We start from the raw sequence: 18,647 nt of genomic DNA on the forward strand, positions 1-18,647 counted from the left end.
TCAGGATCCTGACACAAGGAAGAAAGGAGAGCAGTAGAACAGAGATCCTGGACTTCAGAAAAGCAGACTTCGACTCCCTCAGGGAACTGATGGGCAAGGTCCCCTGGGAGAATAACATGACCGGGGAAGGAGTCGAGGAAAGCTGGCTGTATTTTAAAGAATCCTTATTGAGGTTGCAGGAACAAACCATCCCGATGTGTAGGAAGAAAAGTAAATATGGCAGGTGACCAGCTTGGCTTAACAGTGAAATCCAAACACACAAAAAAACAGCTTACAAGAAGTGGAAGATTGGACAAATAACCAGGGAGGAGTATAAAAGTATTGCTCAGGCATGCAGGAGTGAAATTAGGAAGGCCAAATCACACTTGGAGTTGCAGCTAGCCGGAGATGTTAGGAGTAACAAGAAGGGTTTCTTCAGGTATGTTAGCAACAAGAAGAAAGTCAAGGAAAGTGTGGGCCCCTTGCTGAATGAGGGAGGGAACCTAGTAGCAGAGGATGTGAAGAAAGCTAGTGTACTCAATGCTTTTTTTGCCTCTGTCTTCACAGACAAGGTCAGCTCCCAGACAGCTGCACTCTGCAGCACGGTATGGGGAGGAGGTGACCAGCTCTCTGTGGAGAAAGAAGTAGTTTGGAACTATTTAGAAAAGCTGGACGAGCACAAGTCCATGGGGCCGGATGCGCTGCATCCGAGGGTGCTAAAGGAGTTGGCCGATGAGATTGCAGAGCCATTGGCCATTATCTTTGAAAAAGCTAATGTAGTGCCCATTTTTAAAAAAGGGAAGAAGGAAGATCCAGGGAACTACAGGCCAGTCAGTCTCACCTCAGTCCCTGGAAAAATCATGGAACAGGTCCTCAAGGAATCAATTCTGAACCACTTAAAGGAATGGAAAGTGATCAGGAACAGTCAGCATGGATTCACCAAGGGCAAGTCATGCCTGACTAACCTAATTGCCTTCTATGATGAGATAACCGGCTTTGTGGATGAGGGGAAAGCGGTGGATGTGCTATTTCTGGACTTTAGCAAAGCTTTTGATAGTCTCCCACAGTATTCTTGCCAGCAAGTTAAAGAAGTATGGGCTGGATGAATGGACGGTAAGGTGGATAGAAAACTGGCTAGATGGTCGGGCTCAACGGGTAGTGATCAATGGTTCCATGCCTAGTTGGCAGCCGGTATCAAGTGGAGTGCCCCAAGGGTCGGTGCTGGGGCCGGTTTTGTTCAATATCTTCATTAACGATCTGGAGGATGGTGTGGACTGCACCCTTAGCAAGTTTTCAGATGACACTAAACTGGGAGGAGTGGTTGATACGCTGGAGGGTAGGGATAGGATACAGAGGGACCTAGACAAATTAGAGGATTGGGCCAAAAGAAATATGAGGAGGTTCAACAAGGACAAGTGCAGAGACCTGCACTTAGGATGGAAGAATCCCATGCACTGCTACAGACTAGGGACCGAATGGCTAGGCAGAAAGTTCTGCAGAAAAGGACCTAGGGGTTACAGTGGACGAAAAGCTGAATATGAGTCAACAGTGTGCCCTTGTTGCCAAGAAGGCTAATGGCATTTTGGGTTGTATAAGTAGGGGCATTTCCAGCAGATTGAGGGATGTGATCATTCCCCTCTATTCAGCACTGGTGAGGCCTCATTTGGAGTACTGTGTCCAGTTTTGGGCCCCACACTACAAGAAGGATGTGGATAAATTGGAGAGAGTCCAGCGGAGGGCAACAAAAATGATTAGGGGGCTGGAGCACATGACTTATGAGGAGAGGCTGAGGGAACTGAGATTGTTTAGCCTGCAGAAGAGAAGAATGAGGGGGGATTTGATAGCTGCTTTCAACTACCTGAAAGGGGGTTCCAAAGAGGATGGATCTAGACTGTTCTCAGTGGTAGAAGATGACAGAACAAGGAGTAATGGTCTCAAGTTGCAGAGGGGGAGGTTTAGGTTGGACATTAGGAAAAACTTTTTCACTAGTAGGGTGGTGAAGAACTGGAATGGGTTACCTAGGGAGGTGGTGGAATCTCCTTCCTTAGAGGTTTTTAAGGTCAGGCTTGACAAAGCCCTGGCTAGGATGATTTAATTGGGTTTGGTCCTGCTTTGAGCAGGGGGTTGGACTAGATGACCTCCTGAGGTCCCTTCCAACCCTGAGATTCTATGATTCTGTGATCCATCCCCTGTTGCCTAAGGGGAGAATGGGGGGAGATGACAACTGCACGGCAGGGAGGACAGAAAAAGGGAAACGAAGAAGAGACAAGAGGGATGTGTGGGTGAGATTAGAGAGAGTGAGAAGATAAGATGGAAAAAAGAAAAAGTTATTTTCTCTGAGAGAGAAAGGGACACACACAAAGAAGAGAAAGCTAAGTGAATAAATGGGGGAAGGAGAGAGAACAACCATTTCAGAAGAAAAGAGTGGAGGGATTTTAATTTAAAAAAAAGGAAGATGAAAAAGTGATAAATGGGAAAACCAAAGGGGAATAAGCCTGGAAAGGCAACATTTAGGGTTTGCTATTGTATTATCCCTATTCCTCTATTGGACTATGCACATGCTGACAGACTCCACTCTGGAAAAGGCACACCCAGAGGATGTTTGAATCATATTCTTTGTGCTGTTAGCAGAGAGCTGTGGTTTTTGTTTCAATTACACAACCCCAGGCCAGGCAGGGCCTTCCCCTCCATCTGCTAAATTTCAAGACCCAATTTGGGCCAAAGGGAACCTTTCACAATAGAGCAAGAAATTAAGGGGACGAAGGGAGGACTTCGAAAGCAAAAGAGATGGGTTGCTCCTCCAGACACCAAGAATTCTAGCTGCCATATGTTAGGCACCCAGCAAGAGAGCCAGACACCAACTGACAAGAACAAACTTTCCTGCTGTTTATAGTGTTTTGGATGTTAGCTACTCAGGTTCTATTGCCAGCTACAGACTCTGGCTATTCTAAGCGGAGTAATGGGTGGTTGTTTTGGCTACTACTTACTCCCCTTCCCCCCACACCTTAACACCTGGGTTCTTTTTAGTTTTTTTTCCTCCCTTGGGAATCACTCTCTCCAGTGTGCACAGTGACTATCTCTTGGTGCAGGGTGTCACAGCCTTTTCTCTTCATTTACCTGTATCTAGAGAGGATCATCAATTATTGGGTCTGTCCCCATCTTAGTGGATTAGCACAATGTTATGGTTCAGTTCCCCCCATGCACACACTTCTCATGGTGGGTTGACCACTCAGAAAAACTCCTTGCACACTAGACCATTAAGTGCAGCTGATTAAAAACAAACAAACAAAGTTTTAGGAACAAATTAGACACTTCCAGCAGGTGCAGATACCGCCAGTTTTGCTAGCAAAGCCACTTTTCTTCTTCATTGTACAAAGGAGCAGAATTTAACTCTCAAATGCATCATTAAAACAGCTCCTAGGGGTAATTATCTATAAGCCCTTTCAATAAAAGTTTTAACACAGCATCTGAGGCCTTTCACTGTTCAACAGCCATGGCCCCAATTCCAACATTTATCCACTGCTGACTTCATCTGTGGGTGGGGACAGATTTTCTTCATGTCCATGCCCAGATTTCTCTGATGATTAGACTCCTGTCTCCAAGCGATTTCCACATGTCCTCAGAAATGCTGTATGTCCTGTTCTCATCCTTCAGCAGCCTAACTTTTCACTCTGGTGCATATTAAGTCAAGGTCCTTTGCCAACTAATAGGCAGACCTGGTAGGCTTCACCATTACCTACATAGTCATACGTATCTGCATGGTCCCTCCTAGGAAATCCCCGAACACATGGGCCCACTTCTATCACTGTAAATATTCCACCTGTCTTGGAGCCTCAGTTCTATCCTTTGTAACCCTTGATCAAGGTCCTTAGGTATTTTTCTCAGGTTTGGTTTTAAATGATTAAATGGATGATACTATTTAAATGTCAAAGTGGCATCTGAATGGAGGAAGCCTTAATAAACCAGGAGGCTACATTAAAATGACTTTAGTTGATCCCACTCTCTTGGATAGCTCAGCGGTTTGAGCATTGGCTTGCTAAACCCAGGGTTTGAGAGTTCAATCCTTGAGGGGGCCACTTAGGAATCTGGGGCAAAAATTGGTCCTGCTAGTGAAGGCAGGCAGGGGGCTGGACTCGATGACCTTTCAAGGTCCCTTCCAGTTCTAGGAGATTGGTATATCTCCTATATTATTTCTTCTCAGCCCCTTGGGACAAGCTAAAGGGAAACTCTGAGATCATAAATGAAGCCACAAGACTCACAAAGGAAATAGTGTGGGAGACAACTACAAATGGGCCCCTTTGCTACCAGTACCATGTTTGGGAATTCCCCACCTGGCTGGAAGGAACATTGGAACCCAGTGCAGATAATTAAGCTAACAGAGCACTACAAAAGTACAAACTACAATTTTGCATGTCGGAGTTGAGTGGCCAAGATTTAGAAGACAAAACAATATGCCCTTGCCATGAGGCTGACAGCATCAGCTATTCTTGGCCAGACCAACCATTTTTAAAGGAGAGAGGGGTAAGATCAGGATTTGGGAACCCCTTGCTCTTCCTCTAATAAAACACTGAACAGAAAAGCAAAGTGACAGAGTAAATAAGGAAAGGTATGCACCACATTTCTGATTGCATCTCAGCCCTCTGCCAGCCCCCATAAGAGGAGGATCTCCCTCATTTCCCACAGGGTCACATCCCCTTTGGTGGGACTCCAGGGAAAGGCATGCCCCAGTCCAAGGGTTCTCCTGGAGGTGTTAAGTGATGGTAGTTGACCCTCCTCTACTGAACATGTGCTTCCATTTCCTGGCTGGCAGTTAAAACTTTAGACCAGAAATGAAAATTAGTAAACAATGGCTGCCACAGTTTTCTGTGTATCAAAAGCCCTTTTTGTCTGGTCGTTTGAAACTTGCCTGACCTTTACACCCGTGTGCTGTGGTTGACCTGCTTCCTTTGGGTACTGAATCAAGCCCGTGTTGCATTACACGGTTCGTCTCTTTCTTCGCTATCTAAAACAATACAATTGTGAATATACTAGGCAGTGTCCTGCTCTGATGGGGACCATTTCAGTCACCTTCCCTCCCACCCACCCTGCAGGCTCCGTCAGTCTCTAGTGCAATTCATTGCACTTCTCTCCTGATCAATGTCTGTGCAGGTTGCTCTGGGAGAAGGTCGGTGTGGCGTAGTGTAGTGCACAGCACCTCAAAGTTCCCGCCCCTGAAGTACAATCCATTTGGTCATTCATATATTACAACCCTTTTTTGTTTCCATTTTGCTAAAAAAAATAAAGTTTTTTCCCCCTCTTTTTTTCGGTCTTTCTTCCAAGTACATAGGAGCATCGCAGTTGCTCGGGGTACCTCCTACTGGATCCCTCGAAAGAGACACATTGCAAAGATCATGGCAAACAGCTGGAAAGGGATGAGAAAGAGAAGGACAAACAAAACACAGCCATCAGCCACATCTTACAGAACAATGAAAAACCCTCACTGAGGCCTAGGACTGCCCTAACTTAATACAGACTGAATGAGGAGGGCGAGCTTTCCCCACGCCAGCCAGGGAGAAAGAGAAGGCAAGGCATTGCATACCCAAGCCTGGGAGAAGAAAGGGTTTTAGCAGAGGAGGGGCTGCACTCCTCTCCACCCTTCTCATTACTTTAAACCCTATTCCCACCCACTATCAACAAATACACCCGAGTGGATGATGGCTACCACAGCAGCCTGGGCTCTCTCCAAATTGTCTGTCAGTGTTCTGGGCAGGGTACACTGCTAATCTGTCCACTCTGCACCCTCCCCTGCTCCCATTGCTGCAATGGAGCTCACTCTCCAGTCAGGGGGTGGAATGCTTTGCTGTTCCCAGTAGCTGCAGCTCCCTTCAGCAGGAAGGTAAGCCACCCTCACTCCCTGAAACTCCCCTCTAGAGAGCCAAGTGCATCAGCCCCACCCACATTGCCAGTGTATCAGGAAACCACACGCCAGAGCCCCTGTGACAGTGTCCAAAGTAGCGTCATGTTCAAGTAGGGGTGACTTTCTGATGGAAACCTGGCTCTGCTTATGTCTACCCCAAAGAGCCAAATGTGGATGCTTTCTATAATGGAGATAGGTGCAGTGTTGTCAACTCTCATGATTTTGTCATGAGTCTCATGATAATTATTGTTTTCCTTAAAGTCCCAGCTCCTGGAGTCAAGTGAATATGTAATGATTTCTGCCTTCATTCCTAAAGAAAAAGTAAGTTTCTAGCCCTTGTGACTGGAGAAAGCTTCAAAATGTGACCCCAGTTCACCATAAAGGCTAAAAAAGCAGAAGGCAAATAAAAAGACCACCAGATCTATTGTTTTTACATGATTTTAAAGCCAATCTCAATTTTTGGTGAGCCTCTTAATGATTTTTGAACATTTGGGGTTAGCTCTACTGTATATGTTCATCATCTCAGGCCACTATAGTTTCAAACTCTAAACAGATGCCCCGTAAAAAGGCACAGTTTGAAACATATTAATCAAGATGTGCTTCCAGTTATCCCCAGGGACCACATGGTTGTGTTACTATTGTCCTGTGACACTCGCTCATTTCATCTTGTTTTAAGCACTATGGCGCAGGGACCATCTCTTTTATGGAAACACATAACAGGGCCTGACTGGGGCCGCTGGATGCAACTGGGGAAAATGCTGGATTCCTTAAAGCCTCTGCTTCTTATGGGCCAGTAATTTTATACCAGGCCTAACGCCAGATGGCAGTGCAGGCTTGTACGACGAGGGATTTCTCTGTCCTGCATGCAGACGGACAGAAAATCCAGCTCTTACTTACTAGACTATAATCTCCCTGCATTTTGATAGGGAAGGGTCCTGTTCATGCTACTGGCTGCACTTGTATAGATGCTGCATTTTTAGCACATTAACTGCTTCAGTACCTCAATGGCCAAAACACCAATGGCGAGAGCTCCTGCAAGGTACACATACGTCTCGAAGGAGTTCAGGATCACAGTGTAACAGCCCTAGGAAAGAATACACCATTATGAAAAACAGGCAAGCAACAACTCCTTTTGTTCTGCAGACATTTGCTTATGGACCTTGTTTGTGTACCTGATGCATGTCCAGATACATGACCTCCAATCAACAGACAGTGAATAACAGAGACCCACTCCGTGGGGCCTTTAGGGAAGATGGCCCCTGGAGGCTGAGCCTGCAGTTGACAGGAGATGGGCTTGGCTAACAGAGCCATAACCCACCACTAACCGACATTGGCCGTAACCTTCAGCAGGGCAGACAAGAGTAGCACTGGAGAAGCCTTCACTCTGCAGCAAGGATAGGACAGGTTGAGATGGAAGGATGGACAAAAACAGATAGAACAGGACTGGGGGGCTCCCATTATTTAGGCTGGTTTAATTGAGGCTTCATTTTACTGCAGGGGGTAGAGGAGGGACCCATGAGTTCTATTCTGAGTTTAGGCAATAATTCACTGGGCAGCCTGAAGCCAGTCACTGTCTCTGTTCCTTAGTTTCCCCATCTGTAACACTGGTTAAATCCTACTTACCTAACATTCTCCTGGGAGAATTAATGCTTGTTAAGAGCTTTGATATCCTTGCATAAATGGGAACACTGAAGTACAAAGTAAATCTTATCCTAAAAGTTATCTATTGTCATTCATATTAATTATTATTAATATAGGAAGCACCTGTAAAAGCTCCAGTAGAGAGAAGAACTCTTCTGGGAGGCACCAGTTTATCCAAATCTCAGTTGTGCTAGTCCACAAAATCCCACAAAATCCCCCAACAACCTAGCAAATTTCTGCAAATGGGTTGTGTGAAAAGAAACAGATACATCAGAGTCTGTTCTATAGAAACATCCATATCTCCTACTGAACATTTCCCTGAGACACATACACAAATGTACACTCACATGTGCACTCATCCATGGATACATACCCTCTCAGTGTACACCCACCCACACATCCCTGCAAGCACACCCTCTCTCCCTCTCCTTGCGCGCACACAGATGGAATCCTGGGCTGTTTTAATCACTTCATTTTTATCTTCAGAAATGGAAAAAACGAATCAGTGGCCTTACTGAGCATGTCATTGATTCTGGTCTCAACCAGACCTTCCAAAATGAAGGGATGATGGAAAGGTCATCTGGGTGAAGAAAAATGAAAAAACCTCAAACACCCATGGGGAGCACATTGCAAGCAAAACTGCTGCATGTCCTTATCAAGGGAAACTGTGCAATGAGCCATAGCTGGGCAAAGACACTCGCAAGTCAAAGACTGGGGACAGTGGAAGGAGTGCACACCTGCATTTACAGAGTGCTTCCTCGTGCATTGCTGAATCTGACAGCGCTTTACAAGGGTTCAAGTGCTTTATTAAGTCCTTTAGCTAAAGGGCAGCGAACATCCTTTTTAGTGGCAAATAACCTACAGTGTGTTAACTGAGAGATCTTTCTCCCTTCTGGAGATAGGGGCAAAGTCTTCCACCATCCTCCCATTTCAGTATCCCTTACTCTCAAGGGCCTCTTATTGTAGTGACCTTGCCTACCACCTGCTGTGGCTCTCTCCAGAGTCCATCAATGGCGCTTCCCTACATTGGCCAAAAGAGCTATTCTGCAAGCCCCAGAATGAGACCTCTGCAATAGGACAGTACGAGGCACTGTCAGGAAAACACTGGACCACTCCATCCTACTGGCCTTTGGATGGTGTTCTGTACACATTAGTTGTTCAGAGACCTTGGAGCCAAAAGATGCATCTATACAGGGAGAATTAGAACGGGTTTATCAGCAGCAGTGCAAGTGCCAGTGTTAACAGGGCTCAGGTGCTTTTACCACTGTGTCATATTTCCTCAACCTGGACTGTACTGATTTTACACTGCAGCTAGTACCAGTGGCAGCTACACTATTGCAGGAGTTATTATACTACTGGCGCTAACTTTTCTAGAGCGGACAAGACCCTGTAGACAGTTCTTGTCTGACCTCCAACTCAGTTTGGCAGAACTAAGCATCCAATCTTTTGGGTGCTTATTCAAACACAACTCCAACTTTAACCTGAGGGTCTCCCATAGCCAGGGGTGCTGGAACAATTTGTATAGTAGGGGTGCTGAGAGCCATTGAACCAAACCGTAAACCCGGTATCTGATGGAAACCACTTCAAACCAGAGGGTGTGGCAGCATCCCTAGCTCTAGTACCTACCCCGGTAGCTCCCTTTGAACTGCCCCTGCTGCACAGCAGGTTCAGCATGCCAAGAAAAGTTTTCAACACAAACTAGGCCAGCATCCGCCTAGCAGTTCTGCTCGCCAAGAACTTGACTTTGGTCCAGGAATGTTTGATCTCAACATTCAAAGAACTTCCCTCCTCCTTTACTGGTTAGGACTATTTCTGACAGTTGTCTCATGTGCTCTTTCTCCAGCCAATATGTTGCAACCACACACACAGAGTAACAAAAATCTCCCTTTCCAAAGGATTGAGATGGGAACGTATGGACTCAATATGCTCCAGTGACACCACAAACAGAAATGCAATAATAGGAAGAGAGACATTTTTGTTGTCCTCTTTAGCCCTGTTTGTCAAGATTTATGTCTTTCCCCTCCCCCCCCGCCTCGAGTGTTTGTTGCTTCTCTCTCTCTCTTGTGTGCTTGAGGCAATGAGATCTGGCAGAAGCAGCATTGCAGCGTCTGCTACAATCTCTCACCCAGAGTGCCCCTGCCAATGTTTTCCACCTCCCAGACTGGGGAACAGCTTCCAGACTGGTTCTAAACTCATCTGCAATCTGTTGTCAAGTGCTGGAAATGGAACCAGTGCTGCTTAGAAGAGGGAGATGAGGCGGCAGTATTTCATACAGTTCAATTGTCCCATTAATGCTGGGTGAAAACCATTAAGAGGCAGCCAAAGTACAAGTCTGTTTTGCTGAAAGTTTTTTGAAACATGAGGGCTTTGGGTAAGTGTAGGGTGCATATTTCTGTAGGGGTAGGGAGTCTGGATTTGGCTAACTAGGAGGCTCAGTAAAGTGTAGGCCAGAAAAAAGTGACATTATACTGAATGTCCTTGTTAAAAATTGGGCTGATGGAAAGTGCTGGACTGAGAGTCCAAGAGAATGAAATAGTCTGTTTATCTCCAGAACCAGAATGATAAGGGCACAGCAATGCAAGCTTCTCTCCCCCGACTCCGCCAATGTGCCTATCTCCTGCCTTGGAGGGACCATCACTAGTGGTGAGAGGGCACTTGAATCTCCATCGCCTATTCAATCTTCACCTCTCTGTTGAAAGGGCCAACAAGTGACAATAAGTTCTGATTGTAGACGTGGTTTCTTTGCGATTTACATTCCCCTCGTAGGAACAAGACTCTCAAAACTCATTCCAAACTTGGGTCACTAAACAGCCGATGGATTGAATGACGCTGAGTCACTAATGACCTAGGCTGGTTTGTACTTAACTTCCAGGTGTCTTGCCATCTATGCAAAAAGAGCAATGCCCGATTCTGCATCATGTTCAAGAGCACTGATTTGGGGGTTATTTTAAAGCAAATAACTACATAAATGGCCCTTTCCTGAGTTTTGTGACCCATAATACTCGGTGCAAGGTAAATAGCAATAACAATGAGAGATGGTGAAAGAATCAAAGACAAGAGGGACAAGAATCAGCTGCAGATTTAAGGTTGGAAAATGCAACAAAAAGTTACATAATCCTTTGACACCAACTCTCTTCATCCATTAGATTTGGGGAAATACGCAAATTGCTATAGGTGACACAAAGTTGTGCTGCTGCAGTACATTTAAAGTCCATGTAGTGAAAAGACCCAGGTTGTACATAGATACCAAGAGCTGGCAGGCAGTGTAAATGCATTGTTTAGGCATTTAGGAATGTTTAAGGTCTGAGTTATGGTCACCATGACAGGGACCCATAAACTCTATCAGCTCCTACAGCATGGTCTGTTTAAAGCCCAAGGTGAAGAACTTGTCAGCCCCGGGATTATTTCCCCTTACCTGTCGGTTCTGGTACATGTCTTTCCCCATGAGGCAGTCCTCCTTGCTGACAAATGCCCCATCCCGGGTCTGGAGCTCTCGCAGGCAACAAGCTTCTGGTACCACATCATCTGAATGGAGGAGTCGGAAATGAGGAGCTGTTTCAAAATCTTCCGGCCCATTCACTCCACAGCAGCCAAACTAGGGAGGGACACAGGAAGGACAGAAATCCATAAGTTCCACCTTGTCACTTCTGAAAGGAAGCACCACAAATCCCTTTGAAGTCATGATTTTGTGGGGTGTGAAGGGTCGGGGTTCAGTGAAGGGAGAGTGAGGGCAATGTGTCTGCATTTGTGTTTTTATCCTGGCACCTCTTTCATCCATTGATCTCAAACCACTCCATAAAGTATCATTATCCCCATTTTACAGATGGGGGCACAGACACAGAGATTAAGGGCCTGATCCAAAGCCCACTGGGAGTCAAAGCGATATACTCAAGATCACAGAGTGAATCAGTAGCGGAGCACAGAATACAATCCAGGCTCCTTATTTCCCAGTCCTCCCTGTGGCTGATATCCAACATGCTGCTGGTTCTTCCCATGCCAGCTCTAATGCATTGGATAATTCACTGAAGGGCCACTGCAAGTACTCAAGTGATTCGCTGCATCTACCACCTTTCAGGCTGCAAAAAGTTTAAACATTTCATGCATAAAATGTAATCTTCTTTAAATTCCTGAATCAGCATTAAGGGCAGCTTTCTTTAATTTTAAAACTGAACTGAAGGCTGTGGAGACTGATGTCATGTATTTATCTGCTGAACAGGCACAGCATGAGTTGTACTAATGCAAACTTTCCACACACACACAGCCCTTACTTCCTGCAACTGGAGAAGAGACTGGGGGACAACTGCTAGTAGAGGAGAGGGGAATTCAGACTCTACAGCAACCCTTGACTTCCCCACTGAGCATCCCAATTAAGATGGCAAGTACTTCTGTACTAGTAATTAGACTATAAGCCACCCGAAGAAGAGCTCCGTGTAGCTCGAAAGCGTCTCTCTTTCACCAACAGAAAAAGATATTACCCAATAAAAGATATTACCTCATCCATCTTGTGTCTCTAATATCCTGGGACCAATACGGCTACAACAACATTGCAAACTATCAGCCACCAACTCATTGCACCGGGGCCATTGAAAAACCACGAGATAGTAACAACTTTTGGCTACAGCTGACCTAACCTGGATTTGAAGCAGAATCCTAGAGGTGAAAGGGTCTCTAGTGATGGCCCATCCCCTGCACCATCCAGCTAGCTGACTGTCTCCAATACTGTACTCTCCCCCTTCTGCGGGCAGCTCAAATACTACGGCACTTTTAGCAAGGAAGGTGTTGCTGGGAGAATTTTAATCTAACTCCTAACTGATAAATACAATCCAGATTGTTTTGTATGCAGCAACGTACGCTTCACAGCAGGGAAGCTTAGGGTGCAGCACAGGGGCAATGCTTTCCTTTATATTAGAGACAGAGCTAGCTGCCACCAGGAGATCCAGGAGCAAACCAGCTTACTGTGATCATAACCGAGTTCCAGGTGGAAGAGAAGACATCGGTCTCATTGTTCCCCTGATAGTGCTTCTTTAGCTCCTTGGTGAAGAATTCTCTGGTCAGCTGAAATACACAGAACACAGATTACTGCCAGCACCTCAGTTCAAAGTACTCTGGTGAATGCTATTATTCATTACAAAATCCTGTGCAGTTAGCACCTGACAGATTAAACTAAAATTATTTTATAAACTAGGGACTCCCTGCTTTGGTGCATGGACATCAGCTCTGCATCCGTTTCGGGTGAACAATGCATCTGCTGCCCAATTGGAAACAGGGCCCGATGTGAGGTGGTGGTGCTTAGCACCTCCTTAAAGGTGTTGAACACCCGCAACTCCCATTGGCTTCAGTAGGAGTTAACAATGCTCACCAACTTCCAGCAGGCTCTTGCAGGATCAGGCTATAACAAATCTGACCTTCAATTCAAACCACAACTATAGGCAGGTATGAAGATGAAGCCTGCAAGGGATTAAGAGCCTAATGCAGTGGTGGGCAGCCTGCGGCCTGTCAGGGTAATCCACTGGCGGGCCGCAGCTCCCAGTGGCCATGGTTCACCATTCCTGGCCGTTGGGAGCTGTGGGAAGCAGCAGCCAGCATGTCCCTGTGGCCCACGCTGCTTCCTGCAGCTCCCATTGGCCAGGAACTGTGAACTGCAGCCACTGGTCGCTGCAGGCAGCCATGCCTGTGGACGGTCAATGTAAACACTGTCTCATGGCCCACCAGCAGATTACCCTGACGGGTCACATGTGGGCCACAGGTTGCCCACCACTGGCGTAATGCAATGCCCCATGAAGTAATTTGGTTTCTTTACATTGACTTGTGTGGTGACTGGATCAGGCCCTAGAAGAGTTCATGCTTTGTTTGGAAAGCCCATTACATGTGCAGGGTTTAGATGACACCATGTGCACGTTGTGTGCAAGGGCAGGACAGTTGTGCATGTGGAAGGGTCTTTATGCCTGAAGATACTGATTGGCATGTGAGGATTTTGCACTCAGTGCTCCCTTCATTGTGCATTCTTCTGCATCTTCAGTTTTACAGTGAGTGGCCATGCTTTTATAAAATATAGAGGAGACACTGACATCTATAAAATGCTGACTGCACCTTAGCATTATCCAAGGTGAATGGCACTTGTTCGCTAAAACCAGATGGACTTGTTTAGAATTAAAAGTTAAAAATTGATTTCTACATATATTTAAGTTAACGTTCTCTTTTAATTTTTTTTACATATGGAGCTATTTAAAAGAGCTTCATATAACAAAGGACTAAAAGGGACACTAAAGACAGATCTGAAAAGCCACATAAACATAGCAGTTAAATCTACCAGACCTTGGAAAATTCATATCTGAAAGGCATGATTCTCCTCTCATTTACACCAGTATAATCTCCATTTACTTCAGTAGAATTACTCCAGATTTTTTCCAGTGCGCATGAAATCAGAATGACACGCTAATATTGTACCCTCTGTGAACAAAGATGGATATAAATCCATACAATAAAAAGGAAAGGGTCACTGTCAACTTTAACAGTAGATATTAGAAAAAGCATTTCTTTGTCTATTGTACTAACAATGATCCAAAATGAAAGAATTTTAAAAATCCACTTTTCATTTCCACCATTTACGTTTATTTATTTTTTTTACATTTCCTTCAGCTTGGGCAATGAAAATCAATGAAATCAGGTTTATTTTTGTTTATTGTAAAACAGAAAAAAATATAATAATTTCCCTCAAAGTATCTGTAAAAAGAACAACAACAACAACAGAGACCTTGAAACAATCAAATCCTATTTTTAGTTATCACCTCTTTTCTGAGGAACAGTAAAAATAAAGTTTTAACAGTCCGGTTAAACTGAAAACTCGGATGCAATTTTATAGTCCTGCTGTCATTTCATAACAAAAACTTTAAGGGATCCTTTTTGCACCATTAAGTCGTATCTTCTCTCTCTCTCTCTCTCTCTCTAAGATCCACACAGGCAAGACCTCTCAGTCAGCCCAGAGCTCCACTGATGTCAACAAGGCTCACATAGGTACAGCTGTCTGACCCCACCTCATATACTACAGGATCAGGGCCCAAGACTGGAAGCCCTTTGGGAAAGGGACCGCTTTGTCTTCTGCACTATTCAGTGTCAAAATGCATTGTGGATGTGAAACAAGCAATTGTAAATATAATAAATAAAAATAGCAAAAGTCAGTTTGCTTTCAGGTTCTAAGTGATGCAATGTGGGAGTTCCAAACACTATAGGGGTGTGTGTATTTCTTTATGTTTCCAGTGGAACTTTATTACAAAATTTAATGGAAACTTTAAGTGAAATTCTCACCCCACTGAAGTCAGTGGGAATTTTTCCATTGTCTTCGGTGTGGCTAGAGTTTCACCCTTTTATTTTTGTTCCCTGACAGGTTTTGTACAGGCCAGTTTTAAAAATCTAAATTATGAACCAAAATATAACTTGACTCTGAGTAACATTTTCTGAAACTTAAGAGTCCCATTGACTTTCTGTGAACTGTAGGCTCCACAAGATGGGATTCCAAGGGGACTTCGCTGCCTAATTGCCACTTTAGCCACCAACGTCCAACATTGAGGTGCCACTGTCATTCACAAAAACCCTGCTCTGCTGCTGTCTAACTCTATAGGCATCTAAATGTCTGCCATTAAAATTCCAAGGTGCCTAAGTTTTGGCAGCTGAGCGTGTGCCCAGACAGTCAGCCCTGACACCACCCAGAAGCTTGGAGCCTAACTTATGCCTAAACTCTTCAGCGTGATTCACCAACTAGGCGTTCCCCTGCCTGTCTCGCCTGGAGGGCCTGATCTGGTAGGCATGCTGTCAGCACAGCTAATCCCTCACCAAATAACCAGGAGGAGGAGGAAGTGGTGGTATCACCCCCCAATACACTTTGGTCCTGTGGTTAGAGCATGCACTCAGGATGTGGGAAGCTCAGGTTCAACTCTGCCTGATGTGGAGCAGGGATTTAATCTTGGGTCTCCCCTATTCCTAAAACTGCCCCCCTAACCACTGGGCTACAGGGTACTCTGGTGCAGGTCTCAGTCTCTCCTGTTGAAGCTGTTCCTCTGTGGATAAACCAATATTCATTTGGCCAGATAAAGAATGATTCTGTAGCCCAGTTGTTAGGGCTTCATCTAGGAGGTGTGAGGACCAGCTTCCAGTCCCCCTGCTCCAGTTACTATGTAATTATTTGCACTACTTGAACAGCTTCAACAGGAAAAATTGAGAGAGTCTCAACATTGCAACAAGTCCCCCTTGTGAATCCCACCCCTGGACTTAGGCTAAGACACTTATGTGCTTTTGAAAATCTGAATGCCACCAATGACACAGGATATGGATTTTCCCTTGAGAAACCAGCACATTGGGAATTGCTAGGTTAGAAGGTGAAAAAACATATGCTCAGCATTCTGCTTGCCTTCCCTTCTTTTGCATAATTTACCCACCCAGGCGCTTATCCTATGGAGACAGCAGCACAGGCTTTTTATGGAGGCTTGTCTGTTTCTTAAGTGCAGACTTTGAAACTAATATTACAGTTGGTAATAATCCCAACTGGCTGCCTTTGGCTAGGTCTGAAACAAAAGAGTCATTTGAATATAAAGTGAAACCTTTATTTTGACAGGAGTGATCCCAGAGGAAATTGTTCAGAGTTTGTGTGTGATTTTTATGAGGCTTGGCCTAAAACAAAGCCCAAGGCTACAATAGGGGCATGTTTTCCAGAAAAATAACTAATTCCCCTTTGTGGCTGTTAAACTGCAGTTTGTCCCAAACATCTGAAGTTCAGATAAATGTTAAATATGGGGTTGCATGAGCTACTTTCTTCTTTAAATAAATACATACAAAAATAATAAACAGGATAAAAGCAGCAAGATATTCTCAACCCCATATTCATTTCCCCCTTTGTCCAAGGCTAATAAAGGAGCCAATGATGTTTCTGGTCATTGGAGTATGATACCATGAGCTATTCAGATGGGAACAAAGGCCCTAACAACAACATTTCTCTCTTACATAATTCTTTTCATTCATGGGTCTCAAGGTGCTTTACACAGGAAGGTAAGCATCATTTTTCAAGTTGAGGGAGCTGAGGCACCAAGAGCTGAAGTGCCTTGCCCAAGGTCAAACAGCAGGACAGTGGCAGGGCATGGAATAGAACCTAGGAATCCTGCCTCCCAATCTAGTGCCTTATCCACTAGCCCACACTGCCCCAGTGCACTGCCTTTTTGCCCAACGAGGGAATTTGCTGACTCTCTAATATGAGTGCTAATATCACTAAACACAAACACACCTTGCAGAGAATGAAAGAAGCTCCATGTGGTGCTGTTACCCACAACACACTAAACCCTGTCTTTAAAAAAATCAAGGATTCCATCAGTGTTCCTCCCACCAAGGCCTTGGAGGGGAACAGAAGGAGCAGGTCCTATGCCCAAGACAAGTCACCTTTGGTTTGGGCTGTGTTTCTCTCTCGATTTATTGTTCATAGAAGGAACTGATCATTGTATGGAGTGACATAACCAGCATCCAGATGAAACAGAGTGCTGCATCTTCACAAACCTCCTACTCCCCCACCCCGCCCCCTGAGGAAACTTTGAGGCTACCTGTAACAGGTGAGGGCAACAAATCTCATTACTGATTGCCATGCATTTCAGCATCCACTTCAAAGCCCCCCTTCTTGTCTCCCAGACCATGTCTCTCTTTATCCTCTCCCCTCCTCTAGCCCCAGTTCATCCTCTGTCCAGTTCACACAGTTCTTATTGCTGGTGAGGTGAGAGCCATCTGCTCTGCCACGCCTGCTGTCTGGAACACACCCGCCCTCCTCTCTTCCCACCTCACTGACTCTTCATCTCATTTCAAATCTCAGCAGAAAACAACTCTTTCCTCCCTTGTCTTTGATTCTTCATTTCTTTTCCTCCCTCTGCTATTAATTATGTAACACTATAACTGTATTATTTAACTCAGTAGAGTGTTCTGGGAGCTAGTTTGCAGGCAAGATGCTATACAAGATAAAGTTGTATTGCACCCTGTCTGGAAAGTGAGCAGTTGCAGTCTATCCATTACTTCTGTGTCACTGGATGCACCTAGAGATGGTGTTCAAACAGGGTAGAACACTGACTACAACAGCATCACACAACTTAAGGAGTTTCCAAGAAAAGCCACTTGCTTGCACCCGCATTCCACATTGCAGTGTGGAAAGTAACCACATTGCTGCTTCTCAGGATAACATTTTAATCACTTGTCTCTGAAATGAGTTATTTTAACAATATTGACCTTCACTCCTACATCTCTGCTACCATGTATGGGTTGTCCCATCATTTGTACAAGCTTCAGTACTAGAGGAGAGAAAAGGTGTCTGTGCACCATCTTATAGAAATGGTTCAAATACTTACTCCAGACATAGGTTCAAACAGAGATCAAGCCTTGTTCCCTCTGGCAGGCAGGTTGTCAAGCCACCCAGCCTTGGGCTAACCCATAGACCATCGGTTCTCAACCTCTCCAGACTATCGTACCCCTCGCAGGAGTCTGATTTGTCTTGCGTACCCCCAAGTTTCACCTCACTTAAAAACTACTTGCTTACAAAATCAGACCTAAAAATACAAAAGTCTCACAGCACACTAGTACTGAAAAATTGCTCATTTCTTTCTCATTTTTACCATATAATTAAAAAATAAAATGATTGGAATATAAATATTATACTTACATTTCACTGTATAAAGCAGTATAAACAAGTGATTGTCTGTATGAAATTTTAGTTTGTACTGACTTTGCTAGTGTTTTCTATATAGCCTGTTGTGAAACTGGGCAAATATCTCATTGAGTAGATGTACCCCCGGAAGACCTCTGCATACTCCTAGGAGTATATGTACTCTTGGTTGAGAGGAGCACTGCCACAGACAATAGCAAAATGAATCACAAATAATTCCCAAACCACAGCATACACAAGGTGGGGCTGTTTAAAAAAGTACAGCAGAAAAATAGGCTTCGTTGAGAAGAAGCCTGAGGAGGGAACAAACGAAGAGACCGTGCAAGCTGAGTTTTACACATGTACAGCTGTCTCCTGTGACTCTGTGTCTGTGAATGGGCAATGGGTAGAATTTCTAAAGTTCTTCACAACTTTTTGTTCATAAACTACTAACTTGCCTGCAGTAGG

The 18,647-nt window shown here is 44.8% G+C and overlaps 1 protein-coding gene across 12 annotated transcripts in view; it reads right to left on the reverse strand.

The window, feature by feature from the left end:
- Positions 1-5,046: 5,046 nt before the first annotated feature.
- TSPAN18 (tetraspanin 18) overlaps positions 5,047-18,647 on the reverse strand; it is a 223,270-nt gene continuing 209,669 nt past the window's right edge. For 11 of the 12 annotated variants that reach the window (XM_039538227.1, XM_039538226.1, XM_039538221.1 and 8 more), the window contains 4 exons: positions 12,473-12,571; positions 10,932-11,111; positions 6,876-6,959; positions 5,323-5,380 (listed from right to left, as the gene is read on the reverse strand). In XM_039538227.1, coding sequence (XP_039394161.1) covers positions 5,333-5,380; positions 6,876-6,959; positions 10,932-11,111; positions 12,473-12,571 — 411 coding nt within the window. In that variant the 3' untranslated portion in view covers positions 5,323-5,332. Of the gene's footprint in view, positions 5,381-6,875; positions 6,960-10,931; positions 11,112-12,472; positions 12,572-18,647 lie in introns of all 12 variants that reach the window. The other variant, XM_039538219.1, reaches the window with a different exon arrangement.

Source organism: Mauremys reevesii, linkage group 4, assembly GCF_016161935.1.
Source record: "Mauremys reevesii isolate NIE-2019 linkage group 4, ASM1616193v1, whole genome shotgun sequence".
In the NCBI taxonomy this organism is placed as follows: Eukaryota; Metazoa; Chordata; order Testudines; family Geoemydidae; genus Mauremys; species Mauremys reevesii.